Source organism: Sesamum indicum, linkage group LG11 (genome assembly GCF_026168435.1).
Source record: "Sesamum indicum cultivar Baizhima isolate 11 linkage group LG11, ASM2616843v1, whole genome shotgun sequence".
Taxonomy (NCBI): Eukaryota; Viridiplantae; Streptophyta; class Magnoliopsida; order Lamiales; family Pedaliaceae; genus Sesamum; species Sesamum indicum.
This window is the reverse complement of record NC_142667.1, coordinates 16,121,106-16,142,791: the sequence shown is the minus strand read 5'-3', so window position 1 is coordinate 16,142,791 and position 21,686 is coordinate 16,121,106. Positions and strand designations below refer to the sequence as shown.

General features: G+C 37.8%; 4 protein-coding genes and 3 non-coding genes across 11 annotated transcripts; 3 read left to right on the top strand and 4 right to left on the bottom strand.

Annotated features, from left to right (window-relative positions):
* Positions 1–87: 87 nt before the first annotated feature.
* TRNAP-AGG (transfer RNA proline (anticodon AGG)) lies at positions 88–159 on the bottom strand. Its single transcript has one exon. It is a non-coding gene; the product is annotated as a tRNA-Pro (tRNA).
* A 186-nt stretch (positions 160–345) lies between these two features.
* Positions 346–417, top strand: TRNAD-GUC (transfer RNA aspartic acid (anticodon GUC)). The gene has a single exon. It is a non-coding gene; the product is annotated as a tRNA-Asp (tRNA).
* Positions 418–996: 579 nt separating this feature from the next.
* On the top strand, positions 997–1,719 carry LOC105174503 (uncharacterized). The gene is made up of 2 exons (XM_011096628.3): positions 997–1,381; positions 1,469–1,719. Exons 1-2 carry the CDS (start codon positions 1,051–1,053, stop codon positions 1,483–1,485), a joined length of 348 nt encoding a protein of 115 aa, XP_011094930.2. The 5' UTR covers positions 997–1,050; the 3' UTR covers positions 1,486–1,719.
* A 649-nt stretch (positions 1,720–2,368) lies between these two features.
* LOC105174502 (uncharacterized) lies at positions 2,369–5,276 on the bottom strand. Of its 3 annotated transcripts, XM_011096627.3 has the most exons (6): positions 4,721–5,268; positions 4,067–4,157; positions 3,566–3,729; positions 3,092–3,152; positions 2,960–3,015; positions 2,369–2,609 (listed from the first exon to the last, which is right to left on the bottom strand). In XM_011096627.3, exons 1-5 carry the CDS (start codon positions 4,838–4,840, stop codon positions 2,999–3,001), a joined length of 453 nt encoding a protein of 150 aa, XP_011094929.1. In that variant the 5' UTR covers positions 4,841–5,268; the 3' UTR covers positions 2,369–2,609; positions 2,960–2,998. The 3 variants fall into 3 exon arrangements, with proteins under 3 accessions (XP_011094929.1, XP_088731858.1, XP_020553515.1); XM_088875732.1 differs by lacking the exon at positions 2,369–2,609 and having other exon boundaries at positions 2,959–3,015; positions 4,721–5,272; XM_020697856.2 differs by lacking the exons at positions 2,369–2,609; positions 2,960–3,015 and having other exon boundaries at positions 3,092–3,231; positions 4,721–5,276.
* Positions 5,277–10,480: 5,204 nt separating this feature from the next.
* On the bottom strand, positions 10,481–13,601 carry LOC105174501 (proteasome inhibitor-like protein). Its single transcript, XM_011096626.3, has 9 exons — positions 13,331–13,601; positions 12,939–13,110; positions 12,697–12,843; positions 12,225–12,308; positions 11,599–11,676; positions 11,443–11,474; positions 11,301–11,364; positions 11,132–11,209; positions 10,481–10,893 (listed from the first exon to the last, which is right to left on the bottom strand). The coding sequence occupies exons 1-9, from the start codon at positions 13,503–13,505 to the stop codon at positions 10,821–10,823; spliced, it is 903 nt and encodes a 300-aa protein (XP_011094928.1). The 5' UTR covers positions 13,506–13,601; the 3' UTR covers positions 10,481–10,820.
* A 2,374-nt stretch (positions 13,602–15,975) lies between these two features.
* TRNAG-GCC (transfer RNA glycine (anticodon GCC)) lies at positions 15,976–16,046 on the bottom strand. The gene has a single exon. It is a non-coding gene; the product is annotated as a tRNA-Gly (tRNA).
* A 469-nt stretch (positions 16,047–16,515) lies between these two features.
* Positions 16,516–21,274, top strand: EMB1513 (copper ion transmembrane transporter). Of its 3 annotated transcripts, XM_088875896.1 has the most exons (3): positions 16,516–17,893; positions 20,832–21,133; positions 21,239–21,274. In XM_088875896.1, the coding sequence occupies exon 1, from the start codon at positions 16,696–16,698 to the stop codon at positions 17,707–17,709; it is 1,014 nt and encodes a 337-aa protein (XP_088732022.1). In that variant the 5' UTR covers positions 16,516–16,695; the 3' UTR covers positions 17,710–17,893; positions 20,832–21,133; positions 21,239–21,274. The 3 variants fall into 3 exon arrangements, with proteins under 3 accessions (XP_088732022.1, XP_020553689.1, XP_088732021.1); XM_020698030.2 differs by having other exon boundaries at positions 20,832–21,274; XM_088875895.1 differs by having other exon boundaries at positions 20,828–21,274.
* Positions 21,275–21,686: the final 412 nt, after the last annotated feature.

The window sequence follows — 21,686 nt, the reverse complement described above, 5'->3', positions numbered from 1 at the left end:
TATGCAAGACATTTTCGTGCCAAAAGATAGATAAGAGGGAATCGGAAGCAAAAGTGCAGAATGAAATGAATCACTCATAGAAAGAATGGGGCATTCCGAGAATTGAACTCGGGACCTCTCGCACCCTAAGCGAGAATCATACCACTAGACCAAATGCCCAAGATAACACGTCAAATGGTAAAATAGAAATATATTATTCAAACACCCAGAATGACTTGTATACAGAAGAAATCAATAAAACACTAGAAATGATATGTCATTCAAAGGAAATTATTTTTTACTGATATACCATTTCTACTTATTTTCTGATACATATATATGTATATATGTGCAAGTAGTCATCAGGTCGTTGTAGTATAGTGGTGAGTATTCCCGCCTGTCACGCGGGTGACCCGGGTTCGATCCCCGGCAACGGCGTTTCGGGTTTTGTTCCTTTTTACTTTTTTTTTTTGGTCTTCTCCATTAGGTCCTTACAGTCAATTTGGCGTCTTCAACCCCCAGATTAATCTTGAGTGACATCATATACAATTTCATGCTTACATGAGTACAATATCCCGAACCCACAAACGAGTTACATCAACCTTCTTTTTAGATATTCAATTTCCTCGAGCTAATCCCCCAGACAAGTGTCGGGATACTCTACACTAGTTGGGTGGTTGGATCATTGATGACTGATCTTTCCAGAAGCAGCAAAGAGAAAAATATTGAGGAGGCCGTTCTTGTATGTGGGTTGGTAAACTCACTAACTTGTCTATCCATATGTCACTTGTTAACATCTAAAAGGATGAGCAAAAAATGTTATAGCCATAGCTATATACAGATGTACATAAGCCCGCCGACAACAGAAATGAAAATTAAAACAACACAAGATCATGATTGTCTATAGGAAAAACAATGCTGCACAGCATTAGTGCATGTCCCTTTAGTGCTTCTTCCATTCAACTAAAGCAGATGAGTGTTCACACTCCTCATCACAGTATAAATTCACCAAATTTAGAACATCTGAAGTCGTGCAGTCGCATAGACAACATCTGCATTGATTCTAAAAGAATGGCTGGTTGGTTGAAGGTTCTCTTCCTTGTGTGCTTTCTTGTCATAGCAGGTGTCGGAAGTGTGAAAGGCAAGGGGGTATGTGGGACACTGAGTCCAGACCAAGAGGCCGTGCAGCTGGCGCCATGTGCAGCGGCAGCAAGGGATGGAAAGGCACCCGTTTCAAAGAGTTGCTGCCTTCAAGTAAAGAGAATCGGGCAGAATCCCCGGTGCCTCTGCGCTGTTCTGCTATCTAATGCTGCTAAGGCAGCTGGCGTCAAGCCACAAGTTGCTATCTCAATCCCCAAACGCTGTGGTTTTGCTCATCGTCCTGTGGGATATAAGTGTGGACGTAAGTAATTTTGCTGATCATTATTATGCAAGTAGGAAACGAACTAGAATTTGTTTTGGGTTCTGATTCCTGTGTTTGGCTTTGCAGCTTACACCCTCCCTTAGCGGGAGGAGTCAGAAATTTGGAGCAAAATGGACTATTACACTTGAATAAGAAGGCAATAGTTGCTGGTGTTTGTAGTGGAAGCATATCAGCTAAAATAAAAGGCAGAGCCTTGTTTTGTAGATGGAAAACAAGTTACCATTTTGGTTCATGTCATGTGATTCTTGATCAGCTACAGCTTTTATGTCGTATCATATTCTAAACAACCAAATAAATGGCCACGTTCTTTACGAAAATATTGTGATCATACTGCTGCAAATATTCAGAAAAGATGTACAGCAATTCAAGATATTCATGTGATGAAAAGATTTAGAAAAAATATGTTTCTGTAATGAATATGCCATTGAGTAAAGATCAGCAGTGTGGGCATCCTTACCAGCAGACAAGGAACAGAGAATCCTTTTGCCTTATCCGAATTATCTGGTTGAGGCAATAAAAGACTCAAACAGAACATAAAGGAACAAAAAAGTATACAATCCTAGAAGCAGCTTCACTGACAATAACATTCCAACCGAATTCATTCTGATAAAAAAGCCTTATCGTTAGGCTGCAACCTTATCAAACAAAAACCCTGAAAGAACAGCAGTGGTCCTTCCTCGGGTCTATGTCTGCGCGATCTACTAGGAACCTTTCCATAATTGTAGATATACTGAATTTACTGTGGTCTCAAAAATGGGAAACGTGGAAAGACTTGTCTGGTCGGGGAAGAAGATTCGATAAAAACCAATAGACTTTTCCATGCATGTTATTTTCTGTTCAAACATTGTGTGATGGACTTTCATAGATGAAAGAACACAAATAATTGGTGTCTGGATTAAGATACTCATAGATAAATAAAACCTTGTAGTCTTGAAGAAAGAAACCAGAATCTGCATGATGCAAAGATTATCTAAGACACACCAAATATCATATACATCGAACAGTCAGAAGCCCCAAAAGCACCACGTTCATTATCCTTTACATTATAGAGACAAAAGACGCAAGGTTACCAGCTAGAGTTACATATAATGGTTCAACGATAGACGAAAGTAGGCCGTCATTTAGCTATATAAAACTGTCACTATGCACTATTTTTCCTATTACAAGAGTAGGATAGACTGCTACAGCGCTAGATATATTTATCTTCCTGCAAATAAAAGAAAAAAATTGGTAAGATGCTTAAATAATATCAATTAGACACTGCACAAAATATTACATGATTATAAAATGATAGGGATAAAAAAAAATTTAAAATCTAAAAAGGGCTGATAGCGTCAACAACAGTGCAATGGATGATACGAAACAAGGCAACATCTGAATATGATCAACAAATGACAAGAGTATGAGCATCAAAATAGGTTGTTGGTGGTGAGTCCATTGATGATATCCAGGAAATGAATTGACAAATTCCAAAGTGTCTTCGACAAGATCATGTATTAGCATCACAACATAAAGATGAAACGTCAACATTCCCAGAATAAAATTCATAATGAGTACCTAATAGGTATATGTAAATTCACATGCCATAGTGAGCTCTTAATAGTAAAGTGATCCTGCCAAAACAAAAAGTAGTAGTCAATACAACAAATCCTTAACCATAGTCATTTCAGGGAATAGAAGCAAACATACCCTGCCACCAATTCCCTCTTGAAGCACTGCCTGAGTCATCTTCGCCGCCATCTTTATTGAACTAATCATCGAACACACGAGAAAAATGCATTATTTAACTCTGAATAGTATCATTGATATTCCCATTAAAACCTTCTGACCTGACAATAAAGGAAACAGACATATAGACGGAAGGATTTTATTTTCTAAATCAAAACTTTCTTTTCCAGAACTCATCAATGCCAACAACTGCAGTTAGTATTTCAACAATGGAGATACTCGCCAAGACACTGTTATGTCAAACAAGCTTCTTAAGGCCCATCACTGTGACGTTATTTTCAAGTGGAAAACAAATAGGCGGAGATACCAACCAAATCATATAAATGTAAATAGAAAATGGATACTGATCTCTATGAAGGTCATGACTTGTAACAACACTGCTGCAAGATAAAGTAGTTTCAGCAATAATTCACATAGTCGTTTAAGGTTACTCACAGTGGTGTTCTGGGCACTCTGGGGCCGAGAATAGACATCTTGACCACCATAGTATATCGACGAGCTGTAATGAAATGGCTGGACCTTTTCCTCCTGAAAATATGAACTAATGGCCTTGCTTGTCGTGTCCTGGCTTTGGCCTTCACCACCTACAGCCTTGTTATCTGGAAAAGAGCCAAAGGTTAATCTACAGAGACTCAAAATAATGACCGACTTATTATTATACAAGAAAAATAAAAGATCCATTTTTGCCCAAATCTCTGTATTTCATCTACGATTTTTGAGTTTGCTGGCAGAAGTCATTAGGTGAATCTCATCAAAGAATCCAAAAGGGATACAATAACAATGGAGATTTTCTGAGTTCTCTGACAGCACATGATGATTGCTTTAAAGAAAACATTACTGTAAATGCTATTAAAACAGAGGCGGAAGCATAAAAACTGAAGCACCACATAGAGTGTTTGATGAGCAAATCCCATCAGCAAACTGAATGCAAACTACCTGAAACTCCAGGCTTCGCACTCCATGCTGGATTTCCAGAGTCATTCTTCTTATCAGCTTCGGACGAACGCACCGACTCTTGTCCCATGACCTAAAGTGGAGACAACAAACAATAGCACAACCCAAAAAGCTTAGCAAGAAGAATTGAAATGCCAAGTACTAGATTTAAATCGAACCAATTCATGAATTTTTTTCAGAATTACTTCACCTGCATAAGAAACAATGGTGTCTGAAATATTCATTGCAACTATAGGCAAATTCAAAATTTTAGCTTTTATTTTTCCCCCTCAGGCCGACCAAAGAAAAACAATCTTTTGAGGTTTATCCCCGAAAAAGGCGAGCTTTAATGGTATTAAATAACTTTTCTTAACACTCCAAAAGATTTCAAACTCAAAACAAAGAAAGAAATCCATCACAAACATTACATGCAACAGAACAAAATCAAGCCCCCTCGCAGTCGAAAAAGGCATCAAACAGCCAACTCCATGCAATCATGGGACTGTACATATATTATACTATGACAAAACCGTCAGCCATCAACACGATCCCATTAAAACTATGAGAATGTAGAGGGCATATTATAAAATGAAGCAAAACCCGATCAAAAACTCATAGCAGAATGATAGAACAACAAAAAAGGACGGTCTTTATTACCTTGGGCGGAGGAGGAAAAATGGAACCAAAAATTCCAGAAGACGAAGCAGCTGTAGAAGAATCCTTTGCCCCGAAAAGATCAGAAGCAAATGAAGAACCCGATTGCTTTCCTCCTTCCATTCTGTCTGTCTATCTCTTTCTCCCCACTCTCTTGTGTAAATTCTTGATATCAGAATGAGAGGTTTGGGTTAACGAGAGCCGTCTCGTATATATATACAACACCCACCGTCAAGAAAACGTAACCGCCGAGAATCTTTTCCCAGAAACAAACAGAAACCTCAGAAGAAAAAGCGAAATCGGATGGGAAAAGGAAAAAGAAAAAAAAGAGGTGAGGAAAGAAAAAAAGAGAGCAAGACACGTGAATGATCTCTTATTATGTATTATGTATATATATGAAAGAAATTAATGTATGCAAGACAAAGGGGATTATATTAAAAGAAAAACATAAAACTTTATTTATTATTATTACGTTTATGCATCTTCTCCATTTCGCATACATAGATAGATATAGAGAAGATGTGTATGTATGTATGTATTTATGTATGTATGTGGCGAACGATCTCTCTCTCCCTCCTCTCCTCCCTCTCACATCTGTAACTAAGTATACTTTAATTTATTTTTCTTTCTTGGGGGGGGGGGGGGGGGGTTGGGTTTTTTCAGTTTCGGTTACTCGGCTTCATTTGCTCAAAGTGTCCTACCTACCTGTCTAAATCAAACAGAGAGATGCCACGTGGAAAAATCGGTGCTGGGGAGTGGGCCCATGATTTCAACTCCCAACATATTACTGCCACGAATACCTAGTGGATAATAACGATCCCTGCCACTCCCACTCCCCCCTCCCCCTCCCCCGCCTTCAATCTCAACTGTGCTGTTTCGCCGCCGTTTGTTTATTCATCTCTCTCTCTCTCTCTCTCTCTCTCAATGTTTAGGTGGCTGGGCTGCATTAACTCAGTTGCTGCCTTTATCTCTTCACTCTCCTCTTCCCCATAATTAAAATCTTTATAGTTGACATAAATACACTCGCAATTTAATGTTTGTTCCATCCTTAAATGTTCAAAAATTCGTAGAATTGTCTTAAAAATGGTGTTAATGCGTATTGAATTTTTTATTCTAAATTATTATTACATCTTTTGTTTCATTCTATACATGATTCGATCGTATTTAATAAATGTAAATGTTTTATACACATAACATATATATATACATCAATAGGATTTTGAAATTTAATCCATCTCAATTCAAGATTGTTTCTTCTATCTAATTTTAAGTAAATTTCTACCGGTCCGCCGTAAGGTTTCTATGATCATTTATGGAAATAGTAGAATATAAGATGGTCCGGACAGGGGGATCGAATTGAGCTCGTAAACTTTATCCGTTATTAAATCACATAAATTAAATTTAAATAATTACAACCCTCGTCAATAATTTTTAAACTCACAAATCATAAAAGTTGATGAAATCTTGAATGATTCGTGCCTATTTATGGTCATGGATATGGCACTTTTGATTCAATGAATCTAGACCCGATTGCATCTATTTTGACAATCACCAAGATCATGAACACATTAAACCTTTTAACAGTTAGTTATGATATTTTGGGAACACTAAGAATCATTAAGATTTGTTAGTTTCAACTTTCCAAACAATGTACACACCAAATCACAAAATATCTGCTTACATATATAATTTGGTACTCATAAAATTTTTACTGAATAGAGTTTGGTAGAATGAAACCAATCACATAATAAATATGATATACTTATCATATAAATCAATTATTATCTTTAAATTATACATTAATTATAAAAAATAAACAATTGTTATAATATATAATTAATTAAGAAACGATGAAATTATGGGCAGAGTTTGTGAAGGGGGGGTTAGGCTGCAAAAGAAGGGTCAAAGGACTGAGCCTTATCTTTTTATCTTGTCGGACAAACAGAGGTTGTGGTCTTGTTCACTCTCTGTCTATCCATTACACCATCTTCAGAAAATGGTACATATATCCAACTTATGAAGACTTAGCTTTTGTTCAGTGGGACACTGACATTACATTGTAATTGATTTTAACTTATCATCATATTCTTCTCTCCATCTTGCTTTAATTGATAATATGCCACTCACCACCTAAAGTAGTTTTTTTTTTTTTTTTGTATTTTTGTTTATAGTACTTATCCTCACTTATCTCATTTTTCAGATTTTTGGTCCAATCAGAGTTGAAAAAGAAATTAATCCTTTTACCAGAATTATAATGCAAGATGCTTTGTAGTAATGCATTTGGAGTACTGGGAGTGAAATTTAAGTCGGTGGAGTCGGAAGCAATTAGTATGTAATAAATGTAGAAACGTCTTGAAATGAATGAATATCAAGTACGCAACATATGTAGATCACTCGTTTCATGAGATGAGATTGTGTTTGATTTTGTTCTTTTTTCTGTTGTTGTTATCTTAAAAATGGAAGTGGGATGGGAAAGTCTTATCCAGAAAGAAAATTTGGGACTCACATTTATGACAAGAGACAAAGCGTTTGGTTTGAGCACTTAAAGCCTTTTGGACAACACCGAATCAGGATTTGGACATGGGTTGGAATATTCAATGGCTAAAAAGATGCAAATGCAAGTATATATGTACATAGACACCTTTTGAGGTTTTGCAGTTTGAACCTCAACTGGAATTGATCGCTTCATAGACCCAAAGTCCTGAAACTCAACATTCAAATTACGTACGTTAATGAATGTCCATACGTTACAGTTACACAAAAGAAAACACAACCACTCCATTTCTAAAATCATATATACCCATACCGTACAACCAAAGCATCCAATTTCTAAAATCGTATAGACCCATACCATACAACCTACTCATTCGGTCGGAGTCGTAATTATAAATCCAGTTACAGAATACTTACATATTATCTGTTAATACAAATTTTAAATCAATAGAGAAAATCCAACGCACAATTTAAATTGTTGTTATCAGTGGAGGTATTTAATTATTGATCCGGGGAAAACAATAGTAGAGTCGTAGTGTGAAAGAGAGAGAGAGAGAGAGAAGGGGAAGACGGGGGCCTACAAGAGAGTGTTGCTCAGACCACTGAGAGTCGCCGCATGCTCTACGTGTGTGCTTTCAGTGTTCCGCCACATGCTCCTTATTATTACATTTATATATATATATATATATATATATATATGCTCCACCTCCACCCCCACCCCCACCCCCACTACTCTTATCATGCCCATATCTGGTTTTAGTCATAATACTCTCCACCACTCCTATTCTCAATAATCATTTTTCACTAATAATATCATCATCCTACTAATTATAAAATGTACAATACATAAAAATCAAAAGGTGAAGTTAATTAGAGACGAAATTAAGTTTGCGTAGTTGAACACCTTGTTATTATACTAATTTAATGAGTGGGTGTATAGTTAACCTCCCTTCTCTACAAATATTTTTTTAATACACAGATGGAATATGTATGGAATTGATGATAAGGAGAAAGATGGATTGATATATTGTGATTTTATTTCAAAATGAGCATATTTATTGTGGTTTGTGGGGCGGGGCAGGGCAGGTGTGGGTGTGTCATTGTTGGACCAACTGTTTTATAGGGTCAGAAAGCCTACTTGCAAATATGATATGTAGTAATTATGGTCCTGTCCCGAAATAGACATTTTTATTACTCCATAATAATGAAGAAAGAAAGAATACCTGCTGTTACATCCATCACTCTCAATTATTATTAATTAATAATATAGGTTTAGGTTCGAAACTATAGTAGCATTTCATATCTCACATTAGGCACAGCTTCCCCAATTGAGCCCCATTTTAAAGGCGTAAAATCGGTCCTCAACTGTGTTGTATTGGGCTGGTCATTTTTCAAACTTGTGTGGAGTAGAATGGAACATCCGATGATATTAAGGGCTTCTGGCCCAAGATTAACTTGGCCCAGAATCACAAGAGTCAGCAGGACGATATCATGTTCATGTGTATGAATCCGAACGCACTGGAACAAGTTTCCTGACATGCTTACAGAATCAAAAGGAACAAGCAGTATGTGTGTGTGGTACATATAAAAATCAAATTAAGAATTTTTCATGTATTTAATACTGTCCCTTTCAACAGAAATTTAAGAAAGAGTTGATATATTGTAGTAGTATGTGTATCTGTGTGTGTGCGTGTGATTCAAAACTTTAGTGGAATTTCCATGATTGACAGTGGAGTTTGATGCAATTAGATCCTTCCCAGGAAGTTGCACACACTTGATTATCTCCACGACCACCAGTGCCGGAAGCAGCATCATCTACTCCATCACAGCACTTGCAAACCACCCCAAGAGTTGCAAATGCTTTCTTGTAACCTATTCAACATCATCAACACAAACCACTCATCACAAACACCATCCCATTTATAAAACAAAAAATAAACAATTAATATACACACACACACACACATTTACATACGGCCGGAAAGCGGGAGGGATAGAAAGAGAGAGAGAGAGAAAGAGAGTATCGTGTGTGTGTCCAGTTGCATACTTTGACGAGGCAAGACAGGAAGTGGCCTAGCGTCAGCCATGCTTCTAATTTCTTGATATGGAAAATAGATTGCTATAAGCAAAAGCAACGCCGGAAATAGGTGGAACTTCAACAAACCCATAGATGATGATAATGTACTCCAGAGCTCTCAACTTTTAGTACGGGTGGTGGAAGTAGGGTTTTCATATCGCCACCCTTAATTGTATATATAGAGAGAGGGTTCAGAGAGAGCAAAGGTTTCTTCTACCACGGCTTTCTGACTCTTGTATATTTTCTGAAGTGGAGCAACTTGGGCTTCTGGAACAAGATGCACACGCATAGACAACCCCTTTGCTACGTACGACTCAAATTTTCCCACTGTTTGAATGAAATATAGTAGTGTTTTTTACAAGTTACAAGGACGACTCTGATTTGGTATAAAGTCCCTCGTACTTGTTACGACGTGTCGCATGGGCTCCCGTACCACAAATACGTTATCCTTCATTTTGTGGTCTCACTCTCTCACACAGTCAGCTTTTACGAAGAGATTGCTCGCACACAATGAACATTCTCTCATTCTACCAAAATCATGCAGGTCTAAGCTGACACATTCCGTCCGCAGTTGACAGCCCCAACTGGCTGCGAAAATTGCTAACCGACATCAAGTTCTACTTGGGCGTAACATCTACCATTTGTCTCGCACATTAGTGCCAACTTTACCCAAGCGCACGTATCATGTGCATCTGTCCACCATTTTCTGCAATGTCTTGCACATTTAGTCACAAGCTGAGAACACATTAGCTAACGATGGCCACAATGCCAAAAACCAATGGACAACACCCCATTTTGCGCCTAAGGCCCGCACATTCACCTAGGGTGCAGCCAAATTATGCACCATCACCCAACGTTTGGAATTACTATTTCGCATTTCACTCAACATTTCCCAATTGATCAATATTTTTCAATAACTGTACCACGTGCTGCTACATAGCCCATGTCATGGCATTAATACCTCCCCCCACACTATGCCGGCATGAACACAGTGTTGAGTGTAACGAGTGAACCTGCCACTGTAAGATATACATCTCAAAGGGCCAACACAAGGGCACTATGAAAGTTCTACATTGCCCCGCTGCTGATGAAGCTTCTATCTAAGAAAATTCTACATTGCCCGCTGGCGATGAATAATCATTACTTCTTTCCACTTTAATTGCGAAATACTATACTATTTTGGACATCAAGAATTAACAAAATCAAAAAATAAGCAAAATCATCAAAATAATAATTACAGCGCCAGTCAAAAACCCGTAGTATAGGTATAGACAGCAGCAGCGAAACCTGTAGGCTGCTTCCCAGAAGTCGGCTACTGTGAAAAAATGTTGAAATGCTTTTCAAGCAGAAGTAGGAAGTTAAATTTATACATTAAACCTACGAACCACAAAGAAAAACACTCTTTTGCTTCCATTATTATAGTTTTATATACTCTTTCCTGTATCTGTTACATATCTTAAACAGAACTAAAATCTCATGTCCCAAAGGAAGGCCAGGTATGAGTTCTCTCCCGTCAATAAAATGTCTGCATCTCTATATAAAATCAGAGCCATCATGAAAGTGCTCCAGGTCTGGATGTGTACCTCCCCCAGGCCTTCGTGGGTTTCTGCACATCAGTTAGGTATACCCACATGAGGTTTTTTTTTCAAGTGTGTGTGTGTAAAAAAAGGAGACACTAAGTCAGCCGACCATTTATTCCTACCTATATCAGTTAAAAAAAATATTAATACGAGACATCATTTATTTCTACGAGCTTCCGTAATCGAATTGCCGTGGGATCTAATATATAGAGAAATACGACATACTTGAAAAGCAAATAGGAAAAAGAATCTATATTGACACACCTGACAAACCGACCCGGCTCAAAACCCGGCACACCAGGAGGTCCATATGGATCAAAGCGAGCCCCGGGTGGCACTCCCCTGCATCAGAAGATAAATCAGAAAACGAGCAACAGATGTAAACACATATAAATATGCTGACAGCCAGATAGGATGAGCGACAATTACTCACGGTAGACCTCCATGAAAGCCAGGTTCCCCAATTCTACCTCCGAAGAACCTTGGATCGTCAGGACCTGCAAGCAGGTGATTTTACATAATTTTTAATAAGCTCCGATCAATCAGATTGCTATGGAAGGAAGTAAGATACAGACCCACTAGCATGCTTCCACCACCAATATCACCCCTGTAAAAAGATGAAATGAATTTTACAATCAATAAACGCACAACCACCAAAGAGGTACTGAGTAAAATTCCACTTAATAAACAGTCCATTTAGCGAATGATAGTTAGAAGAAAGCTGCAAAAACCTGGATGGATACATTCCAGCCCCAGGCCCAGGGAAGATGTCACTGCCACCAAAACCAGGTACTGGAGGAACTACAAACCTACATGGAACGGCAATATATATAGAACTTGCTTCAAAAGTCACATAATTATCATTATATATCACAAGAGAACCAAGAAACTTCAGTCAATATGGCATAGCTATGTCTCAAAACCTCGTACTTAATCTATGCATTTGGCACCTGGTGATTCACACAATATTATGTAGTAATCCATAAAATTGCTAATTAAGTTATTATAAACCACCCTAAACATAATTGATGAGGAAAGAAAATTAAAGCAAACTTTTAAAGAAAGAATGTAAATTATAATTTCAAGCGGTTAAAGAGAAAAAACATTTCTTTTATTTTACAGTAAATATTATTGTAGCTTCACAAAAGAGGCACAAATGCGAGGTCTTGGAGAGTTCACAACAATTCGCGACACAAAGCCAACAGCAAATACTGCCATGATCTGCGAGAATTCAGAATGTAGTAGATGAAGTTTCAGAGACACTTGGATGATGGTTGCCTAAACAACTATCGTACTACCACAACAAGCTCAATATCATATAGAATTTCTTAACAAGTGTGATCACGACAAAACTTACCCTGTAGGTGGAGGAGAAACATAAGGATCTTCAGTGTCATCAGCTCCTAACCTGGGCCTACTTCTGTCGTCTCTTGTCTCGGAACTGCAAACCATACAGATATACAACTAAACAAACAGATACATAAACAATAAAACAACCTAGTGCTAAACTATGTGATCAATGGAGGGTTACATCAAACCAATAGCTAAACATGCAAACAATCACCTACAACATGGACCAAATTTAAAAAAGAGGTCACAAGCATCTCTATAATTGAATTTTAAAATATACTTGGCAAAAACAAGAAGAGATGATTTAAATCAACAAAAACAGACACAAAACTGAAGGACCTACATTTAAGATAACAGACTCCTGCAGTAAGCTTGAATATAAGGTGGAACATTGAACACAATCTAGAAAGCATAATCTTCATGCCAGATCTGGTAGACTCAAATCAAGAGTAACTCGGACTCGGACAGATGTAAAGTACCTTGAAGGTTGACTCGACGAGGTAGTGGCCAAAGAACCATCCAGTTTATCTAAGAGTTCCTTTTTAACATTTGCTACCAGCTTCCCCAAATTCTTGAACTGTGAACCATAATTTGTCCCTCCATTATCTTCCACATACTCCCCAACACTACAAACTCAAAAAAGAGTTAATCAAGCACATGAATAAATCGTTAAACAACGGGAAACAGAAAGATTGAATCTCTTTATGTTAATTTAACTTACTCGACTTCAAGATGTAGAGGACTCGAATCACCTTCCTTTAAAGCATCAACAAGCAACTTTTCATTCATTACAAGACACTTCACAAGCACTTTCTTGGAACCCTTCTCAGGATTAGAGTACACGAATGCATAATTATCCTCAAGATCGTTCCAATCCTCCAACCCGACTTCATCTACCCAAAATAAAACCCATATATCAAAAGAAAAATTCACATATAAAGATGAAGAGAAACAGCCCTCCGGCTCCGGAGACTCCATATCAGTAAACTTATAAAAAAACACGGCGTTTGTTTAATGAAAAGTCTATGCCGAATTCAGCACGTGCTTCAGTCATGGAAAGGGAATAACTAATAAGTAACTTTAAATCTACTCAGGGAATAGTTGGTAAATTACCGTAGGAGGGGGAGGAGAGAGCGTCGTCGGTGAAGGCGGGAGGACCAGTGGCGTGAAGGACATAGCCTGCGGCAACAAAGGATGCGTGGACGACGAATGCCACCTTGTCATAGCGACTACGGAATGAAGGTCGCGCCGCCCGTATCACCGCCATTATCGACTGTTCAGTCGCCATGATGTCGGTTGTTTCTGCTCAGTCGGTGTGGCTAGAAGTTGTTCGCTTCGCTTTCTTCGTCTTCAAGTCTAGGTTATTTATATTTATTTCATCAAAACCCCAAAAGTCAAAAGTGTAGCGATAAATATTGTAAGAATTGAGTCTTAGTGGACCATCATAGCATAGAAGCCCACACAATTGGGCCGAAAATCCTTGTCCTACTCAGCGGCCCATTCTTAAAATAATTGATCCCTTCTTAAAAAATGAAAAAGCAAAAAGGTCCAATCTTTGTTCTTCCTATATTTTATATCCAAATAAAATCTCTTAATACATAATGTTGTGATTAGTTATAGGTTTCGAAATCTAAGTATAGAAACAATTATTTAAACAGATCCAATGTGTAGTCAAATTACAATAAACAAATTAATTTTAGTATTAAAGTACCAAGCTGGTGCATCTTGTACGATGTTAATTATTAGATGAACTTTCTTTAATATGTCTGGTAGCATGAATTTTTTTGTTTATCAAGAAAAGACTGGCAATGTCTTAACACCCATACTCTAAGCCTCCTGAGCTTTTTTATGATTCTCCTCAAATGCCTTGGGTATATTTTGTGCTTTTGAGAGAATCTGTGTGATGTAAAATGGGTGAATACTTCATGTAAAAAAAATTTAAAAAATTATCCTATTGTTTTTTAAAAAATGAAACAAATTATTCCTTTATCAATAATTTATACATGAGGTACTTTTCTATTTTATTTTTTACAGGAGGATTTTTACTCATTTTTCGTATATCACATGAAAGTAAATTGCATTTTTTTTTCTAGAGAATATATCATCTATTGACTTATATGTTTATTGAAAGAATGTATCAACATATTTATGCTGAAATTATATAAACTTGCAACTAATTTCAATTATTGGTAAGAAATCGATGCTAAAATGGACTGGATGAATCATAATATTTGTAAATGTAGATAAATTATAATCAAGAAAATGTATCAATTTAATCAATGGGATTTATTAGTAAATAGATATGTACATAACATAATCATGCACGTCTAATAAGTAACAATATTGTGTATACAATTTTGTACTCGTTTTGGCCGTCTAATACGAAGTTTCATGGAGCAGTAGCAGAACCGGGTCCGGCATTCTTCCCTCCACCGGTTGCAGGAAGTATAGTTTTCCTTCTGGTAGCCCGGATGTAACAGAAAACCGCCACCAAGAAAATGGCGGCCAACCCTCCAAGAATAACTCCCCCACCAGCAACTGAATTATCAATTGAAGGGTGGTGGTGGTGGTGGGTTTTCATTACCTGTTCTTGCGCAACACTACCTCCACTTTCCTCTACCTTAAGAGCTTCACTCGGGCTCGATGCAGTAGTATCGTTGCTGTGGATATTATGCCCTCCAAGTTTGCGGGCTGTGGCTGCTTCCGTTATTACATCCTCCCCCACATCATCAGCTACTGCTAAAATCAAATGGGCATTCACCAAGAACATCATCAAGCTGCAAACAGTTAGAACCCTAGCCATAAATACCGATGAAGTAAAAGCTAGTATATATTTTAATTTCTTGAATTTTCTTCTTCTGTTTTTGGGACAGTAGTGCTGCAGATGAGGCATTGGGGTTCAGTAGTGTTATTTATACACAATACAAGGTTTAATGTTCTTGGGTGGGAAGATGATGATATTGTTGTGATGAGAGAGTGCATGGGCCGGGTTAATTTGATGGAAAGTTCGTTTTTTAATTGTAAGAATTATTAATATGGGGGTGGAGGACGGAAATCAACGAGGATACACGTGAAGTCATTAAAGTATAATTAAGGAAAACAATAAGTAGCTAGAAATTGACATGGAGGGGACATGACTGGCTGACTGGTTTTGGAAGTGGAAATAACACACATTTTTCTGTTCAGTTCAAGTACATTAGAAACTCGAGTCTCCACCGCCAAACAGCTGTCCTCACCAGTGAAGCACACTACTTTCGTAGATCCCAATATACTTTGCCTGGGGATGGATGTACAGAAAGAAGTTTAAGAAGCCTCATGTCAAAGAGATCATGCATTAATCAATAATCATGCATGGGGTTGTGCTTTCGTTTATAATTGTAATTGATGTAAGCTGCACGTGTAGTGTTGAGAGAAGAAGAGGGGCACATGAAAACTGGGATTTGGATGATTAGGATAATAATTATTGGTTGAAAGGGCAAATGAACAAGTGGTGAATATATATAGAAGTTGAGATCATGTTAATTAATTAATTAAGAGTTGATGTGGTAAGGAGGCGAATATATAGGCTGTGGGTAGTGGCTGGGAATTAATGCTGATTGAAAGGGGTGGGGGTGTGATTCAGTCTTGATGGATAGCTGGAGCCTGGACTCATCATTCTTGTCTTCCGATGTTTAAGTAAAAATCGGAGGGATCAGGGATGCTTCCATAATTACTATTGCCCGGGAGACTGCAAAACCAGCCAAAAAATAAAAGATATATGCACCAGCCGGGAATCGAACCCGGGTCTGTACCGTGGCAGGGTACTATTCTACCACTAGACCACTGGTGCTCGTTTGTGCATGGGTGACTTAAGATTTATCACATACTTTCTGAATTTCATATCGTAGCATCCATGTCCCGACCAAGCACATCCCAGAAAGACATAAATGATCAACTCGCGACAGTTTCTTTTATTAACTGTGCTGGAATATAAATAAAATACCATATGCATTCAGAATTGCTTATGGTATTGCTCCAAAAGGAAGAAAATTGTAGATAGATATAATAATTCTTTTGGAATTTTGATCTTAAAATCATATTCTCAAAGGTGGACACACTTTTACTCGTAAGTATCATATGAACCCAAATCTCCTATATTTTCATACTTTCTTCTGGCTTTGAATCAAACTCTGGTTTTCAACTACCGAGACTTCCCCACTTACCCACAAATGTGAACCCAATTTAAGAAAGCCCAATATATACAAAGCCCAGTATAAAAGTCGTTGCCTTCAAAATCAAAGCCCAGTTCACCGCCACCACCAGATTTTCAGCCTATTCTGCATTCTCATGTCTCTTTTTCATTTTTTGGTTAATTTTGCATTCTCATATTCATCTAAATCTTCATCTTCATCGTCACAGTCACACACGCACACACACACACAGAGTCGCATAGTTCGCTTCCAGCTTATTGCATTTTGCAGCCTGCATAATAAAATACTATGTCAATCCTGCACATGTCTCTCTCCCCACAATCTCTCTCATTAGCAAGAACCCTGTCAGGCACCCCAATACCAGCCCAATCACCATCCCTCACCATCACCACAAGACTTTTCCATCTCTCCCTCACTACTCCCACCTCCATCCCCCTGAGAACGACGCCGATTCGGATGGGCGGTGGCCCCCGGACCTATCCCGGAGGGGTCTCCAAATGGCAGTGGAAAAGAATGCAGGCTAAGAAAGCAAAACAGCTGCTCAAGGCCCGTCTCGCTAGAGAACGTCAAATATACGAAATGAGGAAAAGAGCCGAGCTCAAGGCCGCCATTTCCGAACTTGAACGCCCATGGGAGACTGTTGAAAAGCCGCCAAATTTGTTCTCCGTCAGTGCTGATGAGCAGTTGAAGGTGTTGGCTGATCGGTTTCAGAAGCCCGGTGGCCTTGACTTGTGGTCTGATAGGGACGGCCCGGAATTGTTCAGGCCGGGTAATGGTTTGCCCTCTTCTAGGTTTTTCCCGAAAGGGGTTGTTCATAGCTCTAAACCGTACGGAAAATTAGAAAAAATAACTACTACGTCTGAAGAATTTGAGAGTTCCGAAATCGAAGAAGATTCCGGTCCAAACCCAATTCGTGAAAGCGTTGGGAAAATCGGTGCACGTAGAAAAGGGTATAGTAAGAATTCGATGAGCAGTTCTGGTGGTTCAGATAAAGGAGGAAATGTGAGTGATTTCAAGTCCAGAAGCTTGGTGGGCGTCGCAGAAGACCGTGAAAGTGGGGATTTTAAGGGAAAGGTCAGAAAGAAGGGAAGTACGAGAACTTATTTGAGTGATTCAGAAGGAATGAATTCTGGGGATGTAGGATTTGGTAGTAGGAATGCTGGGAGAAACAGCAGGCTAGCTGGCACTGCCAGAGAATTTTGGAGGAGCAAAAGTGATGCCGAGGAAGAAAATATGAATTCAGAAGTTTTTTATATGAGTTTGCAAAATGATGGGAGCTATGGATTTGAATTGGAGAACTGAGGATGCAATATGTTCTGCCTACAAGTGAAGTTGAACTTATGGTTTGAGCTTCCACATGATGTTATATTGAACCATCGTGCAAAAAATATAATCTTATGATCGGAAATATTCAGGTTGATGGCATTTCTCTTGGCTTTTTAGTGTTAGCTAGAGTGGAAAGCTGAACCTTTTGGAACATAGGCAGGTATCTCTTAACCATTTTCTTCGCTCTATTAAGCAGATATGTGTATTGCTGTCGCTCTGGCATGTGTGAATTGTATATTGTAAGTGATGTGGATAAAATGTGTGCAGAAGATATGTAGTGGGACATTTCATGGTCAATGCATTCCATTGCGACTTACAATCAATTGTGTTTCTGCATTGTCGTTCCATTCTGTTTCAGACTTGCATAAGATTGGAGTTTCTTTGAGTCAATGCTATAATGAATCCTATTGCTTGTGGCATATGAGCACTACTCCACTAGTACCTGGGGCTTCGAGTCAGGTTAGGCACTCCTCATAATTAGATCCCCTCAGTGGTGTAAGTTGGATTAAATATTTCACAACTTGAGATCATCCTTCCCAAGACCCATATGGGTGAGCGCCTAGTGCGCTGTCATGACTTCTCGAATTTTCCTAGTGATGGTTTGCTGTTAGCATTAGAAAAGACACTGGTGGTTATTCATGTTGGAGAAAAACTGTTTAGAAGATATTGAAACTATGGAGGAAAAGGGCTGTTTAAAAGATATTAACTACCTAAAAAAAGAGTACAAAGAGAACTTGTGAAAATAAGGAATGGTCCCTACTAGAATTCAATGAAAGCCAAACGTTGAAGATTATACAAGGACCAGAGCTTGCCATCTTAATTTCTTGTACGTATAAATTTGAAGACTTAGGTACTTGAACTTGACGTGCATATCCAAAGATATTTTTGATGAGCAGGAGTTGTGATTGTTATGGGTTGGTTTGTGAAGTACTAGAAAGTAGCAACTTACTCATCGTAGATGAACCAACAAACAGGAAAATTAGCTTGGATAAATTTTCATCCTACTAAAAATCATAATTATATAAGGAACTTTTGAACCTGCAGCATGTGATCTTTTATCCATCCAATTCAGAGTGATAAATTTAGTTTGGTTGCTCAACTTTGTATCCTAAGCTTTGAAATAATCTGTGTTTTCTCTAAGTTTATTAGCTAAGTTCCTTTTTTCCTTTGTCATTTATGATTGAGAACTAGACTAACTGTTTCTACCCATACGTATTAGTTAGACCTTCTGGCTCCTAGGAATATTGACGTATATTCATCATATCTGCCTTTGTTTCCCAGTACATCAGGACATCACTATCTTCCCCCCTAAAAGATTGCAGTTCAATTGGGATGGCTACTGAATTTGTACCTTGCTTCTATCATCATACATATCTTATTCAAATGCCAAGTCGGAATGAGCTCAATTATACTTATTATCATCCAATTATTTCCAAATATGAGACTATGGGAATGGATGCTATTAGTTTGATGTTGGGATTTGCTGGCTGAATTCTATTTCACTTGCTTTTTCCTCTGTTCTTCTTACTATTTTTCTATTTTTCTTTTTGTGAGATTTTGGCATGAATCTCTTTGGTTCTTCTATGATGAGAAAGGAATCCAAGAAAGTACTTATGATTGTATTTTGACCAACAAAATTAGGAATATCATAAATGCTTCAGGGTTTCTTTTTGTTTTGGTAGGTAATTATCTTTATGCTGTAGATTTGTGGTCATGCTTCAAGTTGATTGAATCTAAGAGGTCGTCTGGTGTTTGAGTAAGTCAGACGCCTTATTGACTTATAAAAGGGTCCTTGATTTCATGATTAGTAACAATATGAAAATATTAATCTTCTCAGTCCTGAAGGTACCATTTCCAAAATGGTTGATCAACTTTAACCACATGGTCTAAAATTGGTAAAAGTGCTGTTGTCTTAAGTGGGGTGTGGTCAGTATGTTCCTACAAAATGGTTTTCTGTGTATGTTTAGTGATTCATCACTCCGAAAATGGAAAGTTATCATTAGAACTCAAGATGATGGATTCATGGGTGTCTTCTGTCTAGTCTGTAATGCTTCATCGGTGCAAATAATGATGGAAAGCAAGAATTCGTAATTATACTTATGCTACCATTACCACTAGCATGTAGGGATGTAACTGCACTTTGCTTTGTAGACATTCATAATGCAAGAGATCCAACATCTAGAACCTCCATCTGAATGATTTCCCATTACTCCAATATCGAGTTGTGATTAGAAAATGCTGTGATTATTTCTGGAATTAGTGGATAAATATTTGAACAGATTATGTATACTGGGTGTTGAACAAGATATGTATTCTTTTACTGGAAATAGCATGTGACATATACTTGATTAATTGCTGTTTGAAAAGTATTTTGCCATTTTATAATAACGTCTTTCCCTACTGCTTTCTATGCCGTAGCATATTAACTGTATGAATATTAAAGGGCTAGTCTTTCCAAGCAGATGATGCATTATACCCTTTTTCATGGTTTATTACATTGAAAGTATTTAACCCAAAATTGATATCCAGACTAGTTGGGTATCATGTTATGCCAGAAGGCGTAAGTACAAAGCAGCAAAATGAACTGAAACTATATGCCAGAGAGAGAGAGACCATATTCTTGTTGGGTTTAGCTCTTTCAGACTTGCAGTTTGTATCTTAGATGAAGAATAAAGACTTCTCTCTCCATAAACTGTGTGCTGAGTTTTGCATATTAGTTCCAAAACATGAATCCATCGAAATAGCTGCAGTGAAATCTTCTTTCACGAGGTTGATTTTTAGATGAGCCCAGGTCAGAATGAAAGTACACGAGCTTCTTTCTTCTAATGCGGAAGCTGTAGGATGCATGTTTTCATTATGATTCACTGTACTCAAATCTTTCTTCTGTTATCACCGGGAAACTGTATTGTTAATTCTGGCAAAAGTTTGTGACATGTCATATTGTTGAAGGAAGGCGCACTCTTTGTTCAGTTCCTATCCCCATGATTTACAGCAACCAAATTGTTTTTCTCTCTTTGTGCCGGAGAAACTTGGTTCCTCAATTCTCAGATAAGGATTTCAACATTGACTGACCCATAACCTCTTCTATTGGCAGACAGCGTATGAAGCATCATTTGGATGTTTTTCAGACAGAATTAGGGTATACACATCACAGGAGCTACGATGGAGTAGAGGTTTAATGGGTGGTGAGGGAGACAAGTCTTGTGCGATTGGACATTGATAATAATCTCAAAGAAAGAAAAGCTAAAGCTGTTTAAAGGAGGTCCAAAATATGGGATCATCACCATCTTTGCTTACGTCAAAAGCCTATTTCTCTACTAAAGCATAAAAGTTTCCACTTAATTTTGCTCTCCACGACAATAATTGCTGTGATTTATGGGCATAACCACAACGTTTTCAGGTTACAGTCAAAGAACCTCCAATCAGTCTGTTCTAAGTATCACGTTTTATACGTGCGTTTTAGAGCGTCATTTTCACCTTTGATGAAAGAACATATTCTTTGCAGATGTGTGAAATCAAACTCAGAAATACTTCTCGGACACATTGGTGTGGTGGGAGTTGACAGTTGAGTGAATGCATGCATGCACAACTTCTTTTGGTCTTCCTTTCTCACTGTGTTGATGATAACCATTACTATGTATCAGCAGTTGCCTTCAAAACTTGGATCAATTATTATTTTGACCAATGTTCAAATTGAGAAACGCAAAATCAAATTGTACAATTTTCCATACTGTTCAACAATATATGTTTGAAAATTGTCGACTCATTCTCCCAGGCCACTACATGAAAGATACATATTTTCATGTGTGCTACTAATAATACAAGACCTTAATTGGCCCAAGTTGCTATTAATTAATTACTTAAACTACACCTACTTTAGAAAATGAATTTATGATATATAAACAACACTGCACTCTCAAGTGGTAAGATTGAAACATCACAAGTTCATTGTT

Bases quoted from the DNA above. Each gene is read 5' to 3' on its own strand.
- LOC105174503 (XM_011096628.3), top strand. From the start codon at position 1,051: ATGGCTGGTTGGTTGAAGGTTCTCTTCCTTGTGTGCTTTCTTGTCATA.
- LOC105174502 (XM_088875732.1), bottom strand. From the start codon at position 4,840: ATGGAAGGAGGAAAGCAATCGGGTTCTTCATTTGCTTCTGATCTTTTC. The intron at 3,730-4,066 runs GTAGTTTGCATT...GCTCTTTTCCAG, and splicing joins TGCGAAGCCTGGAGTTTCAG to ATAACAAGGCTGTAGGTGGT. The intron at 3,153-3,565 runs GTGAGTAACCTT...TTCGATGATTAG, and splicing joins AGAGTGCCCAGAACACCACT to TTCAATAAAGATGGCGGCGA.
- LOC105174501 (XM_011096626.3), bottom strand. From the start codon at position 13,505: ATGGCGACTGAACAGTCGATAATGGCGGTGATACGGGCGGCGCGACCT. The intron at 12,844-12,938 runs GTAAGTTAAATT...TTGAGTTTGTAG, and splicing joins CCTCTACATCTTGAAGTCGA to TGTTGGGGAGTATGTGGAAG. The intron at 12,309-12,696 runs GTACTTTACATC...TATGGTTTGCAG, and splicing joins TCGTCGAGTCAACCTTCAAG to TTCCGAGACAAGAGACGACA.
- EMB1513 (XM_088875896.1), top strand. From the start codon at position 16,696: ATGTCAATCCTGCACATGTCTCTCTCCCCACAATCTCTCTCATTAGCA.